The 25,814-nt window shown below is 41.5% G+C and overlaps 2 protein-coding genes across 3 annotated transcripts in view; one reads left to right on the forward strand and one right to left on the reverse strand.

Moving 5' to 3' along the window:
- Window positions 1-20,544, reverse strand: part of ABCD2 (ATP binding cassette subfamily D member 2) — a 112,659-nt gene extending 92,115 nt beyond the window's left edge. Inside the window, exon 1 of one of the 2 annotated variants that reach the window (XM_061640329.1) lies at window positions 20,444-20,544. The gene's annotated coding sequence lies outside the window, so the exon portion shown is untranslated. Of the gene's footprint in view, window positions 1-20,144; window positions 20,175-20,443 lie in introns of those variants that run through there. The other variant, XM_061640330.1, reaches the window with a different exon arrangement.
- Window positions 1-25,480, forward strand: part of REDIC1 (regulator of DNA class I crossover intermediates 1) — a 52,188-nt gene extending 26,708 nt beyond the window's left edge. Inside the window, exons 5-16 of the mRNA XM_061582764.1 lie at window positions 3,207-3,273; window positions 3,716-3,849; window positions 5,365-5,885; window positions 6,569-6,635; window positions 8,188-8,248; window positions 12,386-12,760; window positions 17,995-18,118; window positions 19,515-19,641; window positions 20,649-20,808; window positions 21,119-21,176; window positions 22,349-22,431; window positions 23,810-25,480. Coding sequence (XP_061438748.1) covers window positions 3,207-3,273; window positions 3,716-3,849; window positions 5,365-5,885; window positions 6,569-6,635; window positions 8,188-8,248; window positions 12,386-12,760; window positions 17,995-18,118; window positions 19,515-19,641; window positions 20,649-20,808; window positions 21,119-21,176; window positions 22,349-22,431; window positions 23,810-24,370 — 2,338 coding nt within the window. The 3' untranslated portion in view covers window positions 24,371-25,480. The remainder of the gene's footprint in view (window positions 1-3,206; window positions 3,274-3,715; window positions 3,850-5,364; window positions 5,886-6,568; window positions 6,636-8,187; window positions 8,249-12,385; window positions 12,761-17,994; window positions 18,119-19,514; window positions 19,642-20,648; window positions 20,809-21,118; window positions 21,177-22,348; window positions 22,432-23,809) is intronic.
- The last annotated feature ends 334 nt before the right edge of the window (window positions 25,481-25,814 follow it).

Genomic DNA, 25,814 nt, shown 5'->3' on the forward strand with positions numbered 1-25,814 from the left:
AAAGGAGAAATAGAGCTGCGTGTCATCAGCGTACTGATGGCAACGCACTCCAAAGCTCCGGATGACCGAACCCAACGGTTTCATGTAGATGTTGAACAGCATGGGGGACAGAACTGACCCCTGTGGAACCCCATACTGGAGAATCCAGGGTGCCAAGCAATGTTCCCCAAGCACCACTTTCTGGAGCCAACCTGCCAAGTAGGAGTGGAACCACCGCCATGCAGTCCCTCCCACTCCCAACTCAGCCAGTCTTTCCAGAAGGATACCATGGTCGATGGTATCGAAAGCCGCTAAGAGATCAAGAAGAATCAACAGAGTCACACTCCCCCTGTCTCTCTCCCGACAAAGGTCATTATATTTTTTTTTTCAATAATTTTTATTCAGATTTTCATAAAACATACAAGACAAAATCATAAAACATTCAAAGACAAAAAACAAAATCAAAAATAGTTAAACAAAAAGAAAAAAAGAAAAGAAGAAAAAAAAAACAAAAAACAAAAATAAAAAATAAAGAGTAAAATATTGACTTCCCATTTGTCAAAGATCAAATCAGTTATAAGTCTATAATATATAGCAATCCTGTCTCTTAAGTCATATTATAAAATCACTTTCCTCCAGTAGTTATCTTACTTAATCATCAAATCTCATAAACATTACTTTATTCTTTCCACAAAAAGTCAAAGAGAGGTTTCAATTCTTTAAGAAATATATCTATCAATTTTTTTTTCCAGATAAGCATATCGATTAATCCATCTCATTACTAATTATGATAATCTTATTGTCATAACCATAGTCAAAATAAACATTTCAATTAATCCATCACATCAGAATCTGTTAGGTTCAGTAATTTCAGTAGCCATTGTTCTATTATCTCTATTAGTTCCATTTTCCATCTTCCATCTTCAGTAGTCTTGTTAAGTCCAGTAATTTCAATATCCAATCTTCCATTATCAGTATTCCATAATAATCTTGCTGTCAAAGCCATAGTCATATAATAAGAGTCTGATGGGAATTACCTCTATCCCAAATATTTTCTTGCCATCCATTCTGAATAAGTTGCTGAAATACTGCTGTAAAATCATATCTCTGTTCTTTTTTTCAAAATACACTGGGTCATCTCTTAAAAGTTTTTCCATTGTCACATGGCTGCAGTTAATTCCATAGATTTTCTCTATATTGGGCTCCATCACATCATTCCAGTCCAGAAGATAATCCATGCCATTGATAACTTTATCTCTAGAATCTTCATTAATTTCTTCAGAGATAACATTGAGTTCCAAACAATAGATTTTATTTCTAAAGTCCATAGACTCCAAATCTTGTTCCTGTTCCACGTTTGTTCCAATCTCCGGGATCTCCTCTCTCACAGGGACCCCTATTCCAGTCTCCAGGGTCTCCTCTCTCACAGGGACCCCTATTCCAATCTCCGGGGTCTCCTCTCTCACAGGGACCCCTTCCAGGGTCACCTCTCTCACAGGGACCCTTATATCTTTAATCTCCTGCTTCATTTTACTCAATTCAATTTTCGTTATCTCAATCTCATTCATTATTCTCTGAAACATAGTTATTTCCAGATTCTCAGCCACTTTCTTAATTGCCATTTTAAAAGAAAAATATAGGAAAACCACTTCTTATTTCAGCAACAATTGGGTTAATACTCCAAACTTGGTGACATCACAGTATAAACAGAGCAGACAGCCTTATCTCTCCAATAGTTAAGTAAACAAAATGCAGTTCCCAGGATCGAAGCAATTAATGGCAATCGTCAAGAAACAGATTCGTCAAAATAAAATAGACCAAAAAGAGAGTAGTCTCAAAACAGTATAATATTTTTCAAAATAAAAATCTGGAATAGAAATCCCTCTTCTGTGTGTATCTTTAGAATGCAAATCCAGGACAGCTTTTTGCAACAAAAACAGAGATAAGCTATTAATTAGTGCGTAGCAGAGAGAAGTTACGGCTCCCCAGTGAGATGTCAAAAACCGATCAATCTGGCAAATCTCTTTTAAACAGCAACAATTTAAGTCAAGTAAAAAAAAAATATAGAAAGAAGGGTGCTTGCCTGTTAGTGCGTTCTCTCTTAGAAGATAAGATGAACGTTCGCTTTAACAGATAGAGCTTGCTGTTAAAAATCCGTCCCACCTTCGTCGGCTGGACCTCGTCCCATAAATTAATGAGATCTGGTCGTCCCAACAAAAATAGGCTTTGAGGTTAATCTCTTCGTTTCTCCCTACCCGGGAGAAGTTTAATCAGTCAAAAAAAAAAGAAAAAACTGACTGATATATCTGAATAAGCTTCTTTTGAGGCAGGAGCCCGTCTCAAAAGCAGGCACAGGCTAAGTCACCCTTCCCGGAAGTCCCGACAAAGGTCATTATACAGGGCGACCAAGGCTGTTTCAGTGCCAAAACCAGGCCTGAAATCCGACTGATCTTTTATGAACTTTTCCAGGAGTTTCTGAGGTTTTATTAGCGTACACAAAAATATTACTGTTTCCCATATTATAGATTCATAGAAAATGTGCACTATGGATAAGATCTGGATGTTCATAGAAGTCTCTTCACTTAACATAGGGACATTAATCTAAGTAGTGCAGTCCTATACTACAATCTAATTGTGATTGCAATTTGTTTTAAATAGTTTTTAATGTTTCATTTTACATTGTTGTAACATGCCCTCAGATTTGTGGTGAAGGGCATATAATAAATATACTAATACCAGCAAATACAATAACTCCAGAACTAAAGCCCACTGAGTTTAATTGGCTATTGTTCCCAGGTGTACATAGGATTGAATCCTAAATAACTATAAATACTTATTTTAATAATGCTGTTCCTGACCACTCCAGATGTGAGTGCATTTTTCTTTTTATTCTTCCTGTGCTCAGGGTACATATACCCATTTATTTAGTGCGTCTGACAAAGTGGAGTCTGGTACATGAAAGTTTATGTCACAATATATAAGTTAGTCTTGAGGATTCAAGAAGTCTTTTTTTCGGCAACAGACTAACACAGTGATACATCATGGGACTTACTTCTGAGTAGACATGCATAGGATTACCCTGTAAAAGTTTTAATTTTGCAACAGTCAGTTTCACAACAACATAAGAATACCAAAAGTACATCTACTTGGACCCAGAAAGATGAAAATATGCAAATCATAAATACTTTTGAAAATATGCCATTACTTTTTCCTTCTTATTATAATAGGATACAACAAGAAGTATTAGAAAATAGAAGAATATATCTCTCAGAAAAGCAGAACATTCAGTCTCAAGTAAGCTACATTCATAACATTCTTACTAAGTTCTTTTCATGACACCAATTGTGTCACTGGTGGATCTGTGCTAGTTATAGCATATTATTTTGCACCCATCAAAGTGCTCTTGGTATTCCTATGGGAGCTTGTACAGTAAAGGTTTGTGTCATAGTGACTTATATTTATTGTATAGTAGGTAGCAGTTGTCTTTCCCAAATTAGTACTAAACCCATCAACATAATCAATCATCAAAATATTATTTTAAAACAGAATTAATAAAACACATATATCACAGAGCAAATCAGTAGTCTATGAGCTGAAAAGTATATTGACTCAGTTCATTGGTTTGATCATGCGAAAAATTACTCATGCCACTGGGATTTCCCAGGGTTTCAGAAGTTAAGCAAGTGTCCAAGGACACATTTCATTTGTTACAAAGTGTTCTATAATATGTTGACAGTTCCTACAATCTTCTCAACAAGCAAAAATGAAGTGTGAAGAGCCTTGGCTTTCTAATGCAGCCTATAGGCAAAGGAATTTTAGCAATCCAGATGTAGATACACCAGCTGGTCTATATTTCCGGAAATTGAATAGGTAGGAATAGACTTTGCATTACAAATCAAAGAGTGGGTTTGTTTTTGTTTTTTTAACATTTAAACTTTGTATGGTTTTTAAAATTGTATATTTGTTTTTAATGTTCAGTGTTTTTAATTTTTGTAAACCGCACAGAGAGGTTTCGCTATGGGGCGGTATATAAATGAAATAAAGAAAGAAAGGCTTCTAAAGTGAATGATTATTGTTTTAGTATACTGAAGATAAAATATTATTGGGTTGCCCATGTATGGTTTTTATATACACAAAGGATGATGATGATGATGATGATAATAATAATAATTTCTTAGTGCATCTGAGAGTTCAGATTCAAGAGTTATTTTCACAACATATAATATAATATAGCTGAAGTCTTATGCAGATAGTTGAGACTAGGTATGGTGAACACCTGAAACTCACATCTCCCCTTGCAAAGCACTCCAGTCCTAATATTTCATGATGGATTGTTGTATTTGCACAGGTATCTGTGCTCATAGAGCTCATTGCCTGCAGTCTCCAGTTGCCCAATCTATACATTTCAATTTTGTTGTGTACAGATTGCACGACTGAGGCCTAAACACATTTGACTACATACTTGGTCCATATGCAAACAAGATGATCCAATACAATATCATTAGGACATGGCAGGCACATCAGTGATACGGCAACAAGTCAGCAGAATTGTGATCCCCTCACCATGCACCTCAAACACCTACATGAAACAACTACTTCAGTTTAATGTAGATACTCTTGCTGGTTCTTCTATTAGTCACCAAGTTTTCTTTATTAATCAGCTTATTGTTAAATTGGATCAGAATGCTCTAATAAATTGTATCCTAAAAACTGAACAGTGTACTAAGCTAAATGGACTACTGTACTGATATGACCCAGAGTGACAATTTTTAGGTTGTTCTGTCTCATTAACCGATAGTTAAACAAATAAAATTATAGACATACAGTATGTGGCTGTCTGCAAACACACTGTACCTCTTTTTAATAATACATTTTAAATGTATCATTGAGTACTACATGATAGTATTCTGAGAGCCGTTCTGGATCAGAACATGGTACCAGAACTCTCTGATAGTACACATAATGGTCCGTTAGCTATTGCATATTGTTGACATCCTTCCCTTCTGCATTTCATGCAGAATTGCTTTACAGTTTATGCTCCTCCTTGCCATTACTGATTAGTTTACTGCAATGGAGCAGCAGTGACATACTGTGGTTGGACTAGTTAGTCACAGCTGCTTGAAATAAGATGCTTCATTTGATTCTGAAAAAGAATAAAACAAGTACCCAGTTTTTTCATATTAGAGATCTGGACCATAAATTCTTAAAGTATTATGAATTCCAAAATATTGGAATGAGAGAGAGAGAGAGAAGTGAAGAATGTTAAGAAAAGGAACTTTTAAATTACACTTATTGATATTGGTAATGTAACATGTGAGTAGTTCATATTTTGCTTAGCTGTTAAGTGGTCAGTTTTTCCTTCTCGCCCACCCCATCCCCCAAAAGTCCAGAATATAATAACCCATTTGGCAAGTCTCCCAAGATCAGTGATGAAGACACAGATTTTGGAAACCGTCCCAGTGAAGAGCCATTGTTTGGTTTTGTGAATAACACATTAAAGGCTACGAAAGATGAAAGCTCTCAGCCTACCGCAGCTTTATTTGGAGAGGAGAATCAACAGTTTCCATTTGTTTCTTCTTCGGAATCTTATCATTCTTTTGCTAACAATAACATTATCAACCAGCTCTTTATAGATTTAGGTGATGCAAATAAAATATCCAATATGCATAGCCCCTATGATATGGAAGAAATGCACCAGATGTCGAGTTGTGCTCAAAGATACCCTGCTGAGCGAGACCTCAAAGGCATTTTCACAGCTCCAGAACAGATTTGCTTCCCAAGCAGCCAAAGCTTAAATGCAAGTAACCAAGAGTGCATTAATCAGTTAAAAGATTATTGTATTCAAGAAAGAAATCCTATAATAATTTCTGAACATCAAGAGAATACTAAAGACTTTGAAAATACAGGTAAATGTGGTGGAAGAAATAATCAGCTTGTGGAGACCTCATATTTTAAGGAGTCCAATGATACAATTAACAAAATGTCCTTTTTGTTAATAATGGGTGGTTCATATGAGTGAATGGAAGGAGAACCTACATATTGAAGGGGCTATTTGGGGGTACATGAAATACACTGCTGGTGGAGGCCATGCCATCCACTAGAGCAGTCTCTCTTAAACAGTGCTTCATTTTTTCTCCGTATGAGTTAATGGCAACCATTCACTTATATGGGAGAAAGTAGAGGGATGCGATTACACTTGGCTCTGAAACTGTACCTTCATGGGCTCAAAGTCCAGGCTGAGGAACCTGATTTGCCTACTCGCTAGTGCATCCACATTGCATTCCATTTACCTTGTCCTATATTACTCCATGGATGCCATCAAGAAAGAGAACTGAGCCAACCTCTATGCATTGCCTTTAAAACATATTAACAGTATCATTGTACATGCAGTGCACTGGCTTCCTGCCTCCTACTAATTTAATGGGAAAATTATTCCAGAAGGACACCTTAAGTGTGCATTCAGATTCTCCATAGGGAAAACATACCACAGAATTGTAGTGCCTATTTCAAATTAGTTTAAATAAATGGTTATTATGGAAACACCTTCTTCCAGACAAAGTTATATATTTTTTAAAAAAATTATTTTTAGGGGAGGTTGAAAAGCTAAAGAGAAATATTAAGGTTGCAGACACCAGACAGAATTGCTTAAAGAAAGGGTAAGTCTTATTTAATATTAAAACTGGTAAAATAGTATCTAGCTCATATACTAAGTATATGGATTTTATTTCTGTTGTAAAAGAGTATTTATAAGCTATTAATGCTTTTATATCCCAGGTATGAATAAAAAGATAAGACTGGTGTGGAAAATGCCCCCATGCTAGAAAACACCACAGTCATACATTCAAGCAGGGTAGCTAGTCTGTTGCTCTCAGATGTTGTTGGATTCCAGCTCACATCAACCCCAAACAGCATGGCCAATGGTCAGGGATGATGGGAGCTGGAGTCCAACAATATTGGGAGAGCCACAGTTAGCCACAGCTGCCATTAAAATCAATGGGCATGCACACTTAACTGTACACAAGAGCACATCCTGTTATTTCCATCATGTAGACTAACACCTTGATTATTATTTACTATTTACTTTGAAAAATTATATCCCACTTTTCACAGAAAAGGCACTCCTAGCAGAGCCTCAAGTGACAACATTGGTTCAAGGAACACCCCCAAACTCCTTCAGAGGGAGTGCAATCCCATCCAGGGCAGGAACTCAATTAACCTTGAAGTTGTCTACATATATGATGATGATGATCAAGGAGCTCAAAGGATAGGAGCATGCATTTTTTTTGTTATGTATTACATGTTTAATTGCATTGAGGTATATGAAACCTGCCTTGGGACGGCTTGGTGAAGAGTGTGTTTCTGAAAGCAATTTGGTAAAGTCAGAGTGGTCAGCAAATAGCTTTATGATCAGTATCTGTCAGCTTGCATATCATAGGTCAGGGGTGCCCTCCATATCTTCTGGACTATAACTGCCATAAACCCTGACCATTGGCCATGCTGGCTGGAACTGATGGGAGTTGGAGTCTAACATCTGGAGGATACCATGTTGGCTACCCCTGCCTTAGATCATTGCCTGAAGAAAGGAATATGGTCTATCATAGAAGTTAATTAGTGATAGCTGCTGTGCAACAGAAGTATAATAGATGTATGTGTATACTGTGATAGTTTCTATAACAACTGTTCAGCCATTGTGTAATTGCCCATTTGATCTACATTGATCTACAACATCAAACTGAATCACAACAGGGCATCCCAACATATTACACTAAGGGCAAGAGTGGTATTGGCATGGAACCGTCTGGTGAGACACTATCACTCCTTTTCATTTTGCATGATATCTCACATTCCTTCCCCAAGGTTCCTTTCATATCAAAAGCTGTAGCATTGGGAAGTGCATCCATACCTGGCCCCATTGCACTAATATTTTATATTGCAATGTATCCTATTCCTCTGACCTCTGCTGTCACACTGAGGCATAGAATGGATGCTTTTAGATCAGGCTCCTAGCATTAGATCTCCACTATTTCAAAATATTCAGCTATTGAGATGAGTCTGCTAATAAGGAGGAGCAGTGCTGACTTTAAATATTTTAATTATAGATACACCATAAAGTACCATAACACTAGCAACACTAGTTTTAGTTTGGTGAGCAGAGTGTGAAATTGCAATGCAAATGACTTATTCTCTCCCCCCACCCCTATTTTGCAGCAGGATTGGTGGATTGGCAGTACCAAATCTGAATAACTTGCAGATACTTGGACTTGAAGAGGTAAAAGTATTATATGGGCTGTACTGTGTGTAAAGTGATGTTGCTTGAGTCAAATCTGGCATATTTTCAGTGCTGCTTATGGCCTGAACTGATATAATAGACAAAGAATTCTTTCATTCTGTGTGCCCTCTGGTGCTGAAACATCGCATGAAACAAGCACAGAGCTGCCTGGAGCAATTCATAATAGGGATTATATGAGAAGAGGAGGATTCTTCCAAGGAGCTTGGTGAGCTCTTCACCATTCCTAAATTGTTTGAATTATAAACAGTGGAGTGGTGCATTAAGTGAGAAGTAGAATTCTTTAGCTGTTACATTATGAAGAGTAAATGTTCAAAAATGTTTCAAGTTAACAGCACTAAATAGAGGGGCATGACTCTTTCACCTTCGATTCAAACACTGAATTTCATGCAACTGTACTGAAAGTATTTGCAAACAGGCACATATACTGTCTAAACTGGGAATTAGAATCTATTGTGGGTGAGGCACAGGGAAATGCAAAATATGAAGGTAGGGACATACTGATGATTACAGGTAAAAATGCAGATACAGCAATATAGATGGCAAGCAAGCGGCAGGCAGATAGATATTATGGAAACCCAAGACAGAATAGCACTATGTTGTGTATTCCCTAGCCCATCCTCCATGGAGCAGGTGTGGTGAAATGTTCAACATATATTTTTATAACTACACTATGGATACAGTAGATCAGTGTGGGGGTTGCTATTTTTGGTGACAAATCTGCATCTAGATTTGCCCATAGAATCAGCTCTGACAACTCAATGGTAGCAAAAGGCTGAAGTCTCACTCCATCTTGAGCAACAACAATAGCTTGCTTCACCTTTAGTTCCGCTATTCCCTGTCTGGATCTGGACTGTAGTAATGCTATGCAAAGAATCTTACTCCATGACAGAGGGTGGGATGGGTATATTATTATTTTATTTATTTATTTTTTATTCAATTTTTATACCGCCCAAAGCCAAAGGCTCTCTGGCGGTGCACAGCATAAAGTAAATAAAATACAATAAAATAACAATAGAAACACTAAAAGCATACATATTAAATATTTAACAGCCTGATATATATTAACAACAATAAAATATGTTAAAATGCCTGGGAAAATAAAAAGGTTTTAACCTGGCGCCGAAAAGATAGAAGTGTAGGCGCCAGGCGGACCTCGTCGGGAAGACTATTCCATAGTTCGGGGGCCACAACTGAAAAGGCCCTAGATCTCGTTACAACCCTCCGAGCTTCTCTATGAGTCGGAACTCGGAGGAGGGCCTTTGATGTTGAACGTAGTGAGCGGGTAGGTTCATATCGGGAGAGGCGTTCTGCCAGGTATTGTGGTCCCGTACCGTGTAAGGCTTTATAAGTCAAAACTAGCACTTTGAATTTGGCCCGGAAACAGATAGGTAGCCAGTGTAAATGCGCCAGAACAGGTGTTATATGTGCGGATCGTCTGGTCCTCGTTAACAGTCTGGCTGCTGCGTTTTGCACTAGCTGTAGTTTCCGAACTGTTTTCAAAGGCAGCCCCACGTAGAGTGCATTGCAGTAATCCAATCTTGAGGTTACCAGAGCAAGCACAACTGAGGCGAGGTCGTCGCTGTCCAGATAGGGACGTAGCTGGGCTACCAACCGAAGGTGGTAGAACGCATTCTGTGCCACCGAGGCTACCTGAGCCTCAAGAGACAGGAATGGATCAAAAAGAACCCCCAAGCTACGAACCTGTTCCTTCAAGGGGAGTGTAACCCCATCCAGAACAGGTTGAACATCCACCGTCTGGGCCGAGAAGGCACCCACCAGCAGTGTCTCAGTCTTGTCAGGATTGAGCCTCAGTTTGCTAGCTCTCATCCAGTCCATTATCGTGGCCAGGCAATGGTTCAGCACATTAACAGCCTCACCTGAGGAGGATGAAAAGGAGAAATAGAGTTGCGTGTCATCAGCATACTGGTGACAACGCACTCCAAAACTCCTGATGACCGCGCCCAGTGGCTTCATATAGATGTTGAAAAGCATGGGGGACAGAACCGATCCCTGCGGGACTCCACAATGGAGAGTCCAGGATATCGAGCAGTGCTCCCCAAGCCCTACCTTCTGGAGACGGTCCACCAAGTAGGAGCGGAGCCACTGCCAAGCAGTACCTCCCACTCCCAACTCCGTGAGTCTCCCCAGAAGGATACCATGGTTGATGGTATCAAAAGCCGCTGAGAGATCAAGGAGAATCAACAGAGTTACACTCCCCCTGTCTCTCTCCCGACATAGGTCATCATACAGGGCGACCAAGGCCGTTTCAGTGCCGAAACCGGGCCTAAAACCGGATTGAAATGGATCAAGATAATCGGTTTCATCCAAGGGCACCTGGAGCTGGCTGGCGACCACCCGTTCCAAGACCTTGCCCCAAAATAGAACGTTCACTACCGGTCTGTAGTTGTTCAAATTATCTGGGTCCAAGGAAGGTTTCTTCAGGAGTGGTCTCACTACCGCCTCTTTCAAACAACTAGGGACCACTCCCTCTCTCAAGGAGGCATTTATCACTTCCCTGGCCCAGCCAGCTGTTTCAACCCTGGCAGCTTTCACTAGCCAAGAGGGGCAAGGATCAAGTACAGAAGTGGTTGCACGCACCAGTCCGAGTACCTTGTCAACTTCCTCAAGCTGTACCAACTGAAACTCATCCAATAAATGAGGACAAGACCGTGCTCCGGATACCTCAATAGGTTCAACTGCCATAATATTGGAGTCTAAGTCCCGGCGGATGCATGAGATTTTATCTTGGAAGTGCCCAGCGAACTCATTACAGCAGGTTACTGATGGTTCTCTGATATCCTGAGGGCTAGAATGTAGAAGCCCTCGGACAATTCTAAAGAGCTCCGCTGGACGGTTGAGAGATGATTTAATGGTGGCAGCGAAATATCGCTTTTTCACTGCCCTCACCGCTTCTGTATACAATTTCGTAGAGGCACTTACCAAGGCATAATTGCATCCGTCAGGAGTACGCCTCCATCTGCACTCAAGCCTCCTCCTCTCTTGTTTCATCGCTCTCAGCTCCGGGGTATACCATGGAGCTGCATGAGCTCGACATGGGAGAGGGCGCGCAGGAGCGATCGTGTCCACGGCCCGGGTCATTTCTGTGTTCCACAGTTCGACCAGGGCTTCGACCAGGGAGCACCAGTCTTATCAGCCGGAAAAACCCCCAGAGCCCTTTGAAAACCTTGAGGATCCATTAGTCTCCGAGGTCGGACCAACTTAATAGGTCCCCCACCCTTGCGGAGGGAAAGGGTCACTGTAAGCCTAAACTTCAGCAAGCGGTGATCTGTCCATGACAATGGAGTCGATGAAAAACTCCCCACCTCCAGATCACCATCTCCATGTCCAGTGACAAAGATCAAATCAAGAGTATGCCCCGACACATGCGTTGGGCCAGTAGCAAATTGAGACAGCCCCATGGTTGCCATGGAGGCCATGAAGTCCTGAGCCGCCCCAGATAGAGCAGCCTCGGCATGGATGTTGAAGTCTCCCAGTACCAATAGTCTGGGGGACTTCAACAATACCTCCGAGACTACCTCTGTCAGCTCAGTTAGGGAAGCTGTTGGGCAGCAGGGTGGGCGGTACACCAACAAAATTCCCATACACATAGGTTCACACTCACGTACTCATATACTCATTCAAATTCATTCACACACAACACAATTCACAATTAACTACACATAGATTCAAACTCACACATACAAATAATCATTCAAACATTCACACTAATCACAATCCACAATTAAAACAATAGCAACAGGCGTTAAACACTCAGCACTCAACTCTCAAACAGGCGGAGACAGCAGCGGTCCGGTTTGGCCAAGATGGTGGTAGGCCAAAATGATGGCAGCAACCGGGAGCTGCAGCAATAGTAGAGCAACGTCCGCGTTCACGATGTCGATAACAGCAGCCTGTCCCACATAAGATGATAATAATAATCAGAGCCGCAGCAACGATGATGATAACGTGCACTCCAAGAGGGAACCACAGCAACAGCCGAATCTCTCCGATCCACACTCAGCAACAACGGTGATAATAGCGGCGACGACAACGCCCGCATCCAGGTAAACAGCAGATGACGACAGATGATGACAATGGTCGCGATGACGATGACAGCGACAGCCAGGCAAACAACAACGCCCACCCGAGCAGCAACAGCAGCAGCAGCCGCCCACACAAACGGTGGCGGCACAGAGGCAAGGCGCCCCGGTGGCGGCAACGGCAGCGCCCACGTCCCAGCCACGCAGCAACGGCCCGACCTGGCCCGCCACGCCACGGCAGCCGGCCGCGCCTGCGGCCGCACCCAGACTGACAACAGCGGCGGGAGCCCAAATCCGAGACCACGGCGCCACAGTGGCCGAGACTGCAAACGATGAAGCCGCACCAAGCACAGGCAGCGGGAGCAACGCCGGTCCAGCCCAGCCCAGCCCGAACACGGCGACAGCAGGCAGCATCGACAAACCGCGACAAACCGTGCCGGCAGCCCACAGAGTAAATCATTAAGGGCAGAGTGCAGCCGAGCTCCGAACTAAGCGTCCTTCTCGGATGCCTACCCAGCATCCACCCTTCTCCCTCAACAACAAATGTCCCTTGGCTTCTTGCATAGAATTTTTCTGGAGATCAACACAGGTTTGAATTAGCCCAAGAGAACAGGAATGAATTTCGGGGAAGGTTGCCTTTCAAAGAGGCATAGCTAGATAATTATATGACCTGTAGCTACAACATGGATCAACAGGACAAAGCTGCACATCTTACCCAATATATAGTAATAGTTTCTGTTCCCTGGTGTTTTGTTGGCAGGAACTGACATGATTTTCAAAAAGGTTGTGTTCAGTTCAGCGTATCACACTGTGCAAGTGTGGTATTTGGTATTGACTACAAAACTCAGCTTGAGAATCAGTTTCTAGCCCTTATGACTGTAAATATGATCTTGAAAGGGTGCACACAATGATAACATCTCAGAAGGTTTGGAGTGGGGAAGGAATGAAAGATGGAGATCAGTATTTCTTGTGCTGTGTGCCTTGCTTTTTTAGCTCTGGTATAAAGTCATAATGATCAACTGCATTCCAATGTCTGTAATTACTACAATTTATATAATATTAATGCAGCTATCAGTACACTTAGGCAGGACATACAATCCAGCTTTTCTTCAGTTGCCTTGAAGTGGATTTTTCTGTTTTTCAAGCAGAATAACCTTGTTATGTATTACCCGATTGAGAAAACAACTAATAGGGCAATAGATTGACACGTCTCTAACACAGTTTAACAAAAATGTTAATAGATTCTGTATACAGAATTGCTTTAGTGAGTATGTTGGCAACTGACTTGTTTTTATGAATATGAATCAGATGTTAAGGGGGAGTTAATTATGAGGTAGGAAACTATTACTAAGCCAAAGAGAACTGGCTCATTGCCACTATCAGTCTGGTGGAAAATGGGATAATTCCCAAGGCTTTATTCACTACTAGGCAAAAAACCTTGTGGTTTAAGAACGTACCTATAGCCAACAGATATTTCTATCAAACTTTAAAAAGTGGGAAATTGGCCAGCTATAGTGAATGCATCAGGGAAGAAGGAGACCAGACCAATCCACTTCCTGTGTAGCTTGGAAGAATTTGGTAACGTGCCTCTGAGCATATGGTGAGTGGCGGCAACACCTGCCATCTCCAAAGATAGAGAAATACATTGTTGTGTGTTTGTTGGTATTCTTCTTACTTTGCTTCTTTCCTGTTTTACTGCTGTTTCTATAGAGAGTCTAACCCAGAAAACTATATTTCTCTCATTATTCATCTTAGAAATCTGTGTCAAATTTATTTTTATTCATTTCAAAGCCTTTTAATTGGTCAATGTCATATGATGGTGAAGTGAGCCTTTTGTGTTTCGAAGGAGATTGTATTTTATTTTGGGTGCATTAACAGTTGAATCGGAAACTGCAGTTTGATGTAAAATCAGATTGATTACAATATGTTGCTACTTAAGCAATGCCTTTAGCTGCTGGAAAAACAAACTTGGCCTGCCCAAGATGCACATTTTGAGCCTGCTATGCTTAAACCACTCCACTTAAGGAAAGGTGGGCATAATCAATTAAAAACACAGAGCACACCTAGAAATTTGCTAGAATATATTTCACCTCCTGCTGTTTTATCTTGTGCAAACTGAGACACTCCTCATGTCCACTGGAAACTATTTTGCAGAATAGTCAGTGACATTACTCCACAATTATTTTTGGAGCTTTTTTAGTGTTGCAAACTGTTGCAGTACTTCACATATTCACAGAAACAGAAGCAAAAGAAAATGATTTCCTATAGGAAACTTCACTAAAATGGCAAAGTAAATCAAACACATTTGAAGTGACTATCTGAACTATGTCAACTATCCTAAAAGTGTTGCTTTCTCCCTGCTAAACCAAGATCAGCACAGCACATGTCTTCTTTCTATCATTTGGGCTGATTGCAGGCGTTGCTGCCACTCACCATATGCTCAGAGGCACATGTTACCAAATTCTTCCAATCTCCACAGGAAGTGGATTGGACTGTGAAAGACCAACCCAAATGGTGTTTGCATTTTGACAAATGTGTAGGGCAGTCCAATATCTCAGAGAGGAGGTCAGGTCTCCTGCTCCCCTGTTGCCTTCACTATAGTGACCCAATTTCCCTGCTTTTTAAAGTTTGATAGAAATATCTGTTGGCTATAGGTATGTTCTTAAACCACAAGGTTTTTTTGCTTATTAGTGAATTTCTCTGCTTTTTAATCCGGGAGGTAAGAAATGGGATCCTGTGGAAGTTTGCTGAGAATGGATTGATCATTTGCATGCTTGAGTGGGATTTACTCCCCTGAAATCATGCTTAGGATAGGTGAAACTGACCACAGGGAGATGGGGAGGGGAGGAGGAGGAAGGGCAGGAGGAGGAGGGGAAGAGGGAGGAGGGGTGGGAGCAGATTTGATCATTTGCATGCCTATTGAGTTCAGTGGAATTTACTCCTGTGCAATCATGCTTGGGATAGGTAAAACTGACCATGGGGGAGGAGAGGAGAGGGGAGGAGGAAGGGAAGGGAGAGGGGAGGAGGAGGGAGATTGGAAGGAGAGAGGGAGGGGCAAAGGAAGGGGAGAGAAGGGAGGTTTTGGGAGGGAGGAGGAGGAGAGGGCAGGTTTGGTCCTTTACATGCTTATTGAGTTCAGTGGGATTTACTCCTGTGCAATCATGCTTAAGATAGATAAAACTGACCATGGGGGAAGGGGAGGAGGAGGATGGGGAGGGAAGGGAAGGGGAGGGAGGGGCAAAGGAAGGGGGTGGGAAGGGCCAAGAGGGAGGGGATAGGAGGGAGGAGGAGGGGAGGGGACATTTGATCATTTGCATGTTTTGTGAGTTCAGTGGGATTTTCTCCTGTGCAATCATGTTTAGGGTAGGTGAAACTGACCTGGGGGAGGGGGGAGGAGGGGCAAGGAGATTGGGTGGGTGGGCACTGGGCAGAGGGGAAGCCCCTTTCCTTTCGAAAAGGAAAACATTTTGAACAGTATCATTTTCAGGGTGGCCCCCACTTTTTATTCTACAGCAGGCACATGTAATCTCTCACCCAAATTTAAACTAAAGCTGTCCCTGGCCCCATTCACACCAGACCATTTGGATGTTTATTGAGGTCAGTAGCATTTACTGACATGCAATCATGCTTAGGATAGGTAAAACAGACCAGGAGGGGAGGGAGGGAGGGAGGGCTGGAGTGGGCAGGGGAGGAGGAACAAGGAAGAGAGGAGGGGAGGAGGAAGGGAGAGGAAAGGGGAAGGAGGGGAAAGGCAGGTCTGATCATTTGCATGCTTATTGAGTTCAATGGGATTTACTCCTATGCAATCATGGTTAGGATACATAAAACTGACCATGGGGGTGGAAGAGGAGGAGGGGAGAGGAGAACAGGAGGAGGAGGAGGGAGAGGATTGGGAAAGAGGGGCAAAGGAAGGGGAAGGGGAAGTGAGGTTTGATCATATGCATAATTATTGAGTTCAGTGGTATTTACTTGCATGCAGTCATGCTTCAGATAGGTAAAACTGACCATGGGGAGGGGGGGGAAGGAGGAGGAGATTGCATGGGTGGGCACTGGGCAGAGGGGAAGCCACTTTCCTTTCCAAAAGGAAAACATTGTGAACAGTATCATTGCTTTTCAGCATTTTCCCCACCTTTTTATTTTATAGCAGGCACATGTAGCCTCCCACCCAAATTTAAACCAAAGCTTTCAATGGCCACATCCACACTAGACCTTTATTTCACTTTAGACAGTCATGACTTCTCTCAAAAAATCCTGGGAAGTGTAGTTAGTGAAGGGTGCTGAGAGTTGCTAGGAGATGCCCTATTCCCCTCACAGAGCTTCGATCAGAGTGGCTGACTATTAAACCACTCTGGCCACTGAAGCTCTGTCAGGGGAATAGAAGTCTCCTCCCAGCACCCTTCACAAACTACACTTCCCAGGATTCTTTGGGGGAAGCCATGACTGTCTAAAGTGAAATGGAGGGCTGGTGTGTGTGTGGCCCCCTAATTAGCCAAGCCAAGCAGCTGTGAGTCTGGCTTTTACAACACTGACAATTGGTTCTTAATGAGCATTCCCAGGCTTATAATTGACTTCAATGCAAAATTTCTTAAATTAATTAAAAATCAGCCAGGCATTTTTTTTAAAACTTTGAAACTACAGAGGATGATGGTTAGAGTATGGGGCAAGATAAGTAATAGGATTACAGGTACTCTGTGAACATGGCTGATTTTTAATTAATTTCAACAAATTATGATAACTGACAGAAAAAAGTCCAACGGGGGTCTGGTTTCCCCCATCTTTTAACACTTTGAACTCTCGATTCTCTCTGTTTCGTGTATTGGCATGAAAATTGAGAGGGTTGTTAAGCAAGCGTTTCTGAATTCAGGACTATAGGTTTTGCAGGGTTTTGTTTTGAAATGAGCTTATGGGAAGCATCAGAATGGCATGGGGGCATTGTCAATTTAACATTGCAGAATGCGAAAAATCCATGCTGGCTGTAGTATTGAGTCACTCTTGTGGCTGTATAATATATCCAATATAAAGGGTGTGCTGAGGAGACAACAGTATTTGGCTTTCCTGAAGTGTTGTATGTCATCATTTATAGATCACTTTTCAAGGTTGCCTCTTCCACAACAGCTCACAACACAGTTAAACTTGACATATTACAGTTTTTTAAAAAATAATGTAAGCACCACATGACTCATCTCAAACATGTGAGGCAAGAGCCTGTGTGTCTTCCATGACATACTTGAGTGCTATCTTTCCCAATCAGTTCAGAACTTCTGGGTTTTTTTTATATATGTCTGGTTATTTTAAGGGGGAAGCTGAAATAGTAGAGGTTATTCTCCTTCTATATGGCTTGGACCCCAGAGCACAGAAGGAAGAAGATAGATCACTGTTGAAACAGAGCTGGGGGAAAGTAAACTAGATTGGTTTCTGCAGTGGAATTTTACAGATGAAGGACGAGTTGATTATCCTTGCCATACTCTCCATTCTTAATAGCATCAGACCTTGGGGGAACTCATTTGTGATATCTATTGATGAAAGGTTAACTTGCCTGGTTAAGACCAGGCTAGGGAAACAACCTAAAGTGATGGAGATACAGGAGAAAACTCAGCAGACCTCAAAGGGCCACTGGCAGTACTTAATTGAATGTGGAACAGCCTCCTGCAAAAATGGAGCCTTGCTGCCCCTGTTTCATCTCAGCAACCTGGGTTTGTGCATTTCATCTCAAGGTACATCCCAGGGGTTGACTGCTTAGAGGCTGGCTTTCTACAAACAGCAATTAGCTGCAGCAATGAAGCAGAACCCATACCATCTGCAGCTTCAGGTGAGGAAGATCCTTAGCATTGGAAGTTTCACTTACGTCAGTGCATTGTCTCACTGTGTGCTCTGAATCTATTGTGCATTGGGGACAATAGATATAGTTAGTCAGTTGAAAGGGATCCCTGCTGGGATTCTCTCAAGCTTAAGCATGCCCATGATTGTTTAGACCAGCCTTTCTCAACCAGTGTGCCTCCAGATGTTGTGGGACCACAATTCCCATCTTTTCTGACCATTGGCCATGCTGGCTGAGGCTGATGGGAGTTGTGGTCCAACAACATCTGGAGGCACACCAGTTGAGAAACACTGGTTTAGACTGATATTCAGGGCTATCACTTCCAGTTCCTCCCCCCACCCCCACATTTCTCTCTCTCTCTCTCTTCCTCCTTCTCTTTGAATTCAGTTAGTGTAGATGATTAGGCTTTCCTATCCAGGTGTACTTTCTTAATAAAATGAGTTTGTTTTGTTTAAGACAAACACCACTCTCTTTCATATTCTTTTATATCTCCAATGAACTCTGCTGCATAAAGCAACTTTCTTCACTTAGATCAACTAGGCTTCAGAAGAGTTACCTTTTGCTCTTGCTCCCCCCAAGACTGAGCTACAGCAGGCAACCACTCCTGTGATGCCTGGCTATCAAAGTGATTAGGTATTCCTTGACCGTTTGTCTGTCAAGCTCAAGCTCCAATCCTGCCCCTTCTACTTCATGTTCCCCGGGAGGGTCATAGACCCGTTTTTGGGAGAAGACTGAGCCAAAGTAGGAATTGAGCACTTCTGCCTTTTCTTTGTCATCTGTTCTCATTTTGCCTTCCTCATTGAGTAGCTGTGCCACCATTTCTTTTCTCTGTCTTTTACTATGGATGTACCTGAAGAAAGCTTTTTTGTTGCTTTTAGCATCCCTCACTAACCTCAGCTCATTCTCAGCTTTAGCCTTTCTGACACCATCCCTGCAATTTGTGATACCTGCCTGTACCCTTCCTTTGTAGCCTGGCCTTCTTTCCACTTCCTGTATGTGTCTTTTTTTGTTTTCAGGTCATCTCTAAGCTTTTTGTGAAGCCACATTGGCTTCTTCTGCTGTTTCCCCCCTTTTTCCCTTGTTGGAATTGCTTGCCATGGCGCTTTTATGGCGCTTTTAGAATTTCCTTTTTTAGAAACTCCCACCAATCTTAGACTCCTTTTCCCATTAGGGTCGCTTGCCATGGAACCGTGCTACTCTCACCTTTTGCTTCTGTTAAAATCAAGAATTCAAGTACGGTGTGGTCACTTTCCCCCAGAGTTCCTGTAACTGCCACTTCATCCACTTCATCTTCATGGGTACCTGACGGTTGCCTCAGTGCCCGACACTATCATCAGTGGGTACAAAAGAGTCCTGACTGTGGAGTCTGACTACTCTTTCCTATTAGCTGAAAAGGTAAAGGCTTTCCTGGCCGATCCCTCTGCTTTTGTGGCCGCTGCCCCTGCAGCAGTTGAGTCTGTTGCTCCTGCTGCAGCCGCCCCAGCCAAGGAGGAAGCCAAGGAAGAATCGGAAGAGTCTGACGAAGACATGGGATTTGGTCTCTTTGATTAACTTGCTGGTTTTGTAAATCATCTAGAGTGATGAACAGAGTTTGGTTGATGCCAGGGCATTTGGGCTCTGGTTTTAAATGTTCCACCTGTATACAATGATGCCTCCTCTTCAGTACTCAGCTCAGGAAGCTCCATATGACAATAATAATAAAATGTCTAACAGACAGAATGTCAACAGGTGAAGCTTTTCCCATAATGGTATTTCCATACTAGACAAGGCTTAATTTAATTTGTTTAATTTCTACCTGCCACACAACTGTTAAAGGCACAAGAGTCCTACTCTCCCCCAATGCCAACCCTAAACTATGGAAAGTACTCAAGAGTAAAACAACGTTTGGGCAATGTAACATTTAAAAATAAAAATAAAATAAAAAACACAACAATATAAAAACACACTCAGAGCCTTGATAAACAGCAACAAAAATAGACTGAGCATGTGCAATTTCACTTTTTTTTTGCTTACTTACTGCCTTGGACCAGCAACTAACGCTCAGCAGAGCCTACCTCATAAGGCTGTTGCTCCATTGAATTCTGTAGGACTTACTTCTGAATAGACCTGGTTAGAATTGCAGCCTAAGTCTTTGTATTATAGACATAAACCTTTACTTCCTTTAACCAGAATGATGCCTTTTTGTATTATAAATCCCCATAACCCACCCCACCCCCGTAGTACAGCTTCAAAGTTTCAACAGAACCTTAGTTTGGGGTGGTTACCTGCAATTTGATTTACCTGGCAGTAAGCCCCATTAAATATGAAGAGACTTACTTCTGAGTAGACATGTAGATTATTGTACTATATGTTCACTATACAGTGAATTGCTAATAAGTGCCCCGGTATGCATTCATGGAGGGATGCTACAGGACTCTGTCCCATTGCTCTTTTGGCAGGCAGCCCCCTCCCAGCATCCCTCTGTCTCTACCGCCAGAGCCAATTAGCTCGATTGATCCTCCCTCACTGCCACTGACAAAAGAGGGAGGGAGAGGTGCTGGAGCTTAAATAAGTCCAGCTGGCCCCTTCTCTTTATGCACTTGCTTGAGTGCTGTGCTGTTCAGCTCTCTTTGTGGCAGGAACTGGCTATGACAGCTGGAAGGAAGGGGAGGGAGAAGCAGCTGCATGCACATGTAGTGCAGGTTTGCAAGTTGGTGGTACACAGGCCAGCCATTAATTAATTTTTAAAATTAATAAATAATTATTCTCTTGGTTCTTTGCAACCTGCCTGGGGGTCCTGGGAACCACTGAGTTAAGTACTATGCTCATGCGTTGAGATCATGATAGAAACGCAAGCACGTGAGCTTCTCAGTGCAATATTATTGGAACATCTGGTCAGCAATTTGCCATTAGTCTAAGTATAGGATTTGTTTGAAGCAGAATTGAGGAACCCACAGAAAAAAGGACAGTAAATGGAGTTATATTAATATAATATTTAATTTTCTCAAAAAGACAGAAAAAGAAACCTGTCAGTACTATGATCAACATTCAAAGTGTGGAAGACAAAAAGGTTAGTACTAATTTTGGATTCCTTAGTTGTCTTTATAGTCAAGAAAAGTAGAACGCTTGTTCTTTAAAAGGTTGAGTCTCTCATCAAATGAAAATAGAAATGTTAAACTATTAGTTGTAATGTAGCTTTAACTGTTCTTGAAGAGGTTACCCATTGGGGAGAACAATCTTGTGAGAGTGGGGAGGGACAATCTATGGTGGATTATACCGCCAAAGTTCTTGCACCAGAGCAAATGGTGAAGGGTGGCTTTCAACTTTTTTTCCACTGTCCCTTGATGTTAGTCCTTTTTCTTTTTAAAAAATGTTTCCTACCCATTGGTCCTAATTAGGGTTGCCAGGTTCAGTCCCTGGGATTGATCCTGTATCTTTAGGAGAGAAGAAAGTCAGCCAAGTGCAGGTATTCTTGCAACCCTGTAATAGGAAAAACCACAAGGTGGAATTTTCCCTTCCCCCTGCACAACCAAGAGGTCTTTTGTATCTTTAAAAGTTGTGCAGGGGGGAGGGAGAATTCCACCTTGTGGTTTTTCCTATTACAGGGTTGCAAGAACACGTGCACTTGGCTGACTTCTCCTAAAGATACAGGATCAGTCTCAGGGATTGAACCTGGCAACCCTAGTCCTAATGGATGGGGGAAATGGTAATAATAAATTTAAAAGTATTTTTAGACCACCCTTCATTTCTTAAGACACAAAGGCAGTATATACTAGGCATGAATAAAGTGTTTTGCATCAGTTTTACTAGACACAGTAGGAAAATTCTGAGGTAGGTTCAAGATAGTACCTTCCTGTGCTATATCACACCATCAGAATTGGGGCAAAGCTGCATCCCTTGTGACAAGCCGGACATTCAGAGCAATCTGTGCTGATTGTGCAACATACATGTTGGCCAGCCTTTCCGAACCTTTGGGTCCCCAGATATTGTTGAACTACAACTCCCATCAGCCTCAGCCAGCATGACCAATAGTTGGAATGATGGGAATTATAGTCCAGCAACATATGGGAACCCAAAGGTTGGGAAAGGCTGGTGTAGGCTATGTGGGCAGCAGGACAGCAATAGCCTAACGTAATAGTTTGTTGGGACACAGTTCATGTTTGTTTACACAGGGAGTCAACATTCTTTTAGAAAGATTTGTTAGTGCCTGGAATTTCTCTTCAAACTTATTTTTATTTCCAGATGAAGAATCTCAACTAAGCAGCCAGTCACCCAATTATTCTCCAAAGGAAATAGATAGACATGCCAGTACTACATCTGATCAGGTAAAGGCAAGGCAAATATTGCCTTAACTGAATTTGTACAAGGTCATCCAACTGTCTGGGAATAAGCAGGTTTGCCAACAGGATTTTCTGGACCCAATATAATGAATGTGGATTGGGTCCTCTGACCCATTTGCAAACACGGACATGTATTTGCATAAGATTTGCATATGCTTTCTGCTATATGCAAATATGTGTCCTCTTCTGCAGATGAGTCGAGGATCCAAAAATAAATCAGTATCTGACAGACAGAATGTGAACAGGGGAAGCTTTCCCCATAACTGCATTTCCATACTGGAAAAGGCTTAACCTGTTGAATTTCTGCTTGCCACACAGCTGTTCAAGGCACCAGTACCCTGCTTTTCCGCAGTGCCAGCCATAAACTAAATCCTAAGATGCAATCCTGTATCTACTTAACTGGGAGAAAGCCCCATTAAACACAAACAAACTTACTTCTGGGTAGTCAGGTATATATTGTCCTGTAAGTTAACTATACAGTGACTTTTTAATGAGTGCCTTAACTTCAGCTCCTGCATAGCAGGAGAAATGCCTAAGGGTCTGCAAAGTTTTCACATTTGCACTTGCCTTTTTGGAGGAGGGGACAGAATTTCTTAACTTCTACCCTCACTTATCATGTAGTAGTCTTTGCAGAAAATAAGTTCAAGAGTGATCTCAGACAAACACACCATGGGAAAGATGTATCCTGATTGCTATGAAACAAGAAGGGCAAACTATGGAAATGCCAAGGATTAGAAAATGAAAGTGGAAAAGTGCATTAAAAGGGATGGGAAAACAGAAGCTCTTTGGGACCTTCTATTGTTTGGTGTAACAACAACTCGTCAATCACAGGTCTGAGTTCTTTTATTAGCTAAAAACACTTTTGGCTCATCTCGCAGAAATTGCTTAGAAGGGTATCTGCACATTTTACTTCATAACTTTCCTTTTTGGGGGGGCTAGAGACTTTTAAAAAAAAAGAAATCTCAAATGTCTTAGGCCTCTGCTGACTGTGGGCCTGGTACATCAGTATTTCCTGTTGATTGTTCTGGGGATAAGAGCCCAAAGAAAAAGAGTTTGCAGAATGCCTTTTGAACTTTACCAGAGTCTTATTGTATAGAAGAATTTTTAAAAATCAAGACATACAGAAAAGCAGAACAAAACAAACTATTAGCTAGTGGTAATACTGAACAGCAGCAATATTTACAAACTAGAGTGGGGTGTGGTTCTACTCCACCATACAGTGTATATTTTTATATCTATGAGGGGATTGACTTTAGCAGGATCATGTAAACATCTAAAAGGGTTCCTATGTGACATTAACTACAGTGGTGATTCATTGGACATAGACATGCACAAGTTTACTCATACAATTCTACTTCAACAGTCTGAAGAGGAAGAACAAGATGGAAGAGCATCATGTTGTTTTGAGAACTGTTTTCCAAGAAGAGATGGCAATCTACTTTCAGTTTCAGGAAATCAAAGGTCACAGGGCAATTGCAAGTCAATGGCCATGTATTCCATTTTCTTTGAGAAGGAAACAACTGACATTCATCCCTGTGTAAAGCCAGCCACAGATCTAAAAAAATCTAGAACACATGAATCATTTGGAAATAAATACACTAATTTCAAGACACAGCTTGATGCTTGGTCTCAAACAGAGATATGTGCTAAAGAAATAGATAAATCTGATGCAGCCGTGCAGTGTGATATAATGCAGGCTTGCAGCTGTAATAATGAGCTGTCCTTTGTCCATAGTGCTGAAATTGTCACTTCAACCAGCAAGGTAGAAACCACTGGAGGGCAGAACATTCTTGCAGATACAGCAGCACTTCAGCCTTTAAATAGTCGCAGTTCCTTGTTCACTAAGAGTTTGTCTCCTGAAACAGAATACCTCACAGTATATGGCAAAATAAACCTAGGCATTCCAGACATAGCAGTGAAATGAATAAAGGGGGGACATGACAAAATAAAGAAGCCAAGTCAGTCTATGCATTTGTTGGCAGTGTAATAAATATGACAGTTATGACTTGCTCCTTTTATCACACACACACATGTATATGTGCAGCACATAGGCTTAGTCATACGTAAACCCCTTTATCACAGTAATAGTTATATGTAAATAATGACAGTGATTGTGTAACAAAAATCAGAATTATTTATATGTTTAAAACAGGAGGTGGAAATTGCAGAGACACAGGAATGTCACAGATTGTAATCAGTTTAAGTCTGGTTACATCTGTTAGATTGTGGTTGTTAACTTGAGTGAGTTTATGTTATGTTGGATAGTGGCTGCTTTGGTATAGCTGTTCTGTCCCCCCATCTTCTCAAACGAAATATTTTTTTCTGTAGTATACACTACTGATAACATATTGTGGTAAAAGAAATGTGTGTTTTCACCCTCTCCTTTTTTTCGTAAAGCCAATGGAGATGCACACAATGGCCCAATTCAGAGTGAATAGGTCACTGCGACAAATCAGTTTGTTGGCAGATGAACAAGCTTGAATATGCCATCCTCTGCCCCGTCCCTCCTATTCTCCACTTGTGGATTCAGCTGTAGAAGAAACATCCTGGTTTCTTAAACCACATTTGCCTGTGATCTTTAAATTGGAGAACTGTAGTTTAAGCACCGTCTACAACCAGAAGTGGTTTGAAATCCTGGTTTGGAGACAACACTTCAACCGGTTTCTTGGTTTACATGCAAAAACTGTGATTTATAAGACTAGGAAGTCTCCTTTACAGCTGACTGTACGAGAGGAAGAGGGAGGAAACACAGCATCATAAGACATTCTGAAGATTGTTGCTTTTCATGCGCCAAGAGACTGATCTGTTGAAGAGGCCCTTTACATATGAATAGAATTATGGTGAAAGGGGCTATACAGAAGAACTCATTTCCACCTTCATTGCCAACACACAATACTCTTCACAGTATCTGTGTTAAAATTTGTTGAACAGGAATATAGCAGTTCATTGTGCAATCAGTACTAGATGACAGAAAAAAGTTACTGCCATGATATAAACATTATGAAGGGTGGTATATAAAATACATATAACAATCTTTTCCATGTCTGTCTCATTTAATTTATCCACTGTTGCCTTTCATTTTGGATGTTTATCTGGAGCTTGAAAAGGTTGAGATTTACTCTTATTCAGTAGCTATGTTATCTATAATCTGAAATAAGATGTTTTCTTTTACTCTCTTCTTTAAAATATAGCTCTGCTAAGATAGCCAAATCCTGTTTTGGCTATTGACTGTATTCCTTCCTCCAGTATTGTCACATCAGTCCCAGTCAGCCTTAACAAGCTGTGGTTGAACAGAGCTTCCAATTTTATTTTAAGCCCTGGCCTTCTGATTATCTCCCATGATCCTGTTTTGTTGGGAAATGTTTTGG

Source organism: Rhineura floridana, chromosome 8, assembly GCF_030035675.1.
Source record: "Rhineura floridana isolate rRhiFlo1 chromosome 8, rRhiFlo1.hap2, whole genome shotgun sequence".
NCBI classification, from domain to species: Eukaryota; Metazoa; Chordata; class Lepidosauria; order Squamata; family Rhineuridae; genus Rhineura; species Rhineura floridana.